Here is a 1622-nt window from a genome sequence, read left to right on the forward strand (position 1 = left end):
GTAAAATTCATAAATTCTGAATATATATTGACCTAATAAGACAAACAATTTTAAATAAACCTAATAAAATAGAAATTTCACTTCATGCATTTATCTATATATATATATACATATTTAAATCTCTTGCACTGTTTTTATTTTTTTTTATTTCATGGTTTTCTGTTCCCCCATGAAAACACACTGGCCCCCTGCTGGCCCTCTGGTGCACTTGCTTTAGAACCGCCACTGGAAATAGAGCTAACTTGAACAGTTTATTGTCTGTTTGCTTCTGCAGAGATGTTCACAGTCTGCTCTCCTGGATGGAGGGAACTCAGTCCCATTTCTGCAGATCTAATGATTATAGCTCTACAAGCAAAGCACCGTGTGAATCATAGATGTTTTTCTCTTTTCAATAAAGATTTATTCAATCTTCAGGGTTCAAAGCAGTTTGTTTCAGTCAGGATGAGCCACCACGCCCCCTGGATGTCATGATCCTCGGCTGGGATTCCCTTCACTGCCAAGTTTATGGATCCACGCTAAATATTTTCCATTTAAGAAAACCAGATATTGCTCTAAATGCGATATTCTAATTTTATATAATAGATGTTTACAGTATGGCGAATTAAAAAGGACTTTAGTCGCAAGAAAAAGGGGTTATGAAACACGGGATCCTTGGGTTTCACAACAGGGCTGACAGCGGCTCCTCTCCACCAATCACAGAGCCCGCCGCCGCGTCACGTGACTCTTTATTTATGTAACGTAATGGGGTTACATAGTAACTGAGCTTCGTGGCTTCGGAAACGTCGCTCCAGAGGTTATAAACGGACAGAGACACCTGATTAGGGGGGAAACAAACATCAATGTGCGCTTTGATCGGTTCCGCTGGAGCGCAGTTCGGTGCGGAGCGCGCGGCTTGGAGCGCACAGACCGACGGCTGCGCGTCACTCAGTCCGTTTAAAGTGTCCGAGGAAGGAAAGATGCTGCTGGATCCGAACCAAAGACTCTCTAAAGGCTCCAAAAGACAATGTGAATGAAAAGCTTTGGATCTAGGAGTGAAGGTGAGCTTTAGGAGGGAGGCGCAGCAACCGATCAGCCGCCGCTCATCGGTATGTTACTGGAAAGCTTTGTGCAATAATAACCCCCCATCCTCTCCTTCTGGGTTCACTTTGACGTTAGAAGCTGAAAAGTCCCCCCCCCCCTGCAGCCTGTTTTTAACGCCTGGTTGTGGTGATGGATCTGATGGAGTGTCCGCACTGCCTCTTCCCGATCTGCGAGCCGGTGACCGTGCCGTGCGGACACACGTTCTGCCGGAGGTGCGCGGCGGGTTCCCTCCCCTCCAAATGCCCGCTGTGCAAAGAGAGGCTGAAGCAGAAGGAGGTGAGGAGCACCAAGAACAACGTCCTGCTCATCGGGATTGCTGAGAAGTGTTGGCCCCAAGAGACCAGGATGAAGGGCCAAATCCAGGAGAAGCTGAGAGCCAGCGAGTTCACGGAAGCTTTACGCATGGCCACCGAGGCGCTGCGCTTAGGTAAGACCCCACATCCCGGTCTGCTGCAGACAGGGCCGGATCTAGACGGGGGCCCATCAGGGGCCATGGCTCCTGTAGAGCAGGGGTAACCAGAGATGGCAAAAGTACTCACTTT

General features: G+C 48.3%; 1 protein-coding gene across 1 annotated transcript in view; it reads left to right on the top strand.

The window, feature by feature from the left end:
• The first annotated feature begins 460 nt into the window (after positions 1 to 460).
• The window catches only part of LOC107086334 (LON peptidase N-terminal domain and RING finger protein 1-like), a 31839-nt gene continuing 30677 nt past the window's right edge, over positions 461 to 1622 (top strand). Inside the window, exons 1-2 of the mRNA XM_015377200.1 lie at positions 461 to 1037; positions 1156 to 1507. Coding sequence (XP_015232686.1) covers positions 1210 to 1507 — 298 coding nt within the window. The 5' untranslated portion in view covers positions 461 to 1037; positions 1156 to 1209. The remainder of the gene's footprint in view (positions 1038 to 1155; positions 1508 to 1622) is intronic.

The sequence above is a fragment of the Cyprinodon variegatus genome, unplaced genomic scaffold, assembly GCF_000732505.1.
Source record: "Cyprinodon variegatus isolate N-32 unplaced genomic scaffold, C_variegatus-1.0 Scaffold148, whole genome shotgun sequence".
NCBI classification, from domain to species: domain Eukaryota; kingdom Metazoa; phylum Chordata; class Actinopteri; order Cyprinodontiformes; family Cyprinodontidae; genus Cyprinodon; species Cyprinodon variegatus.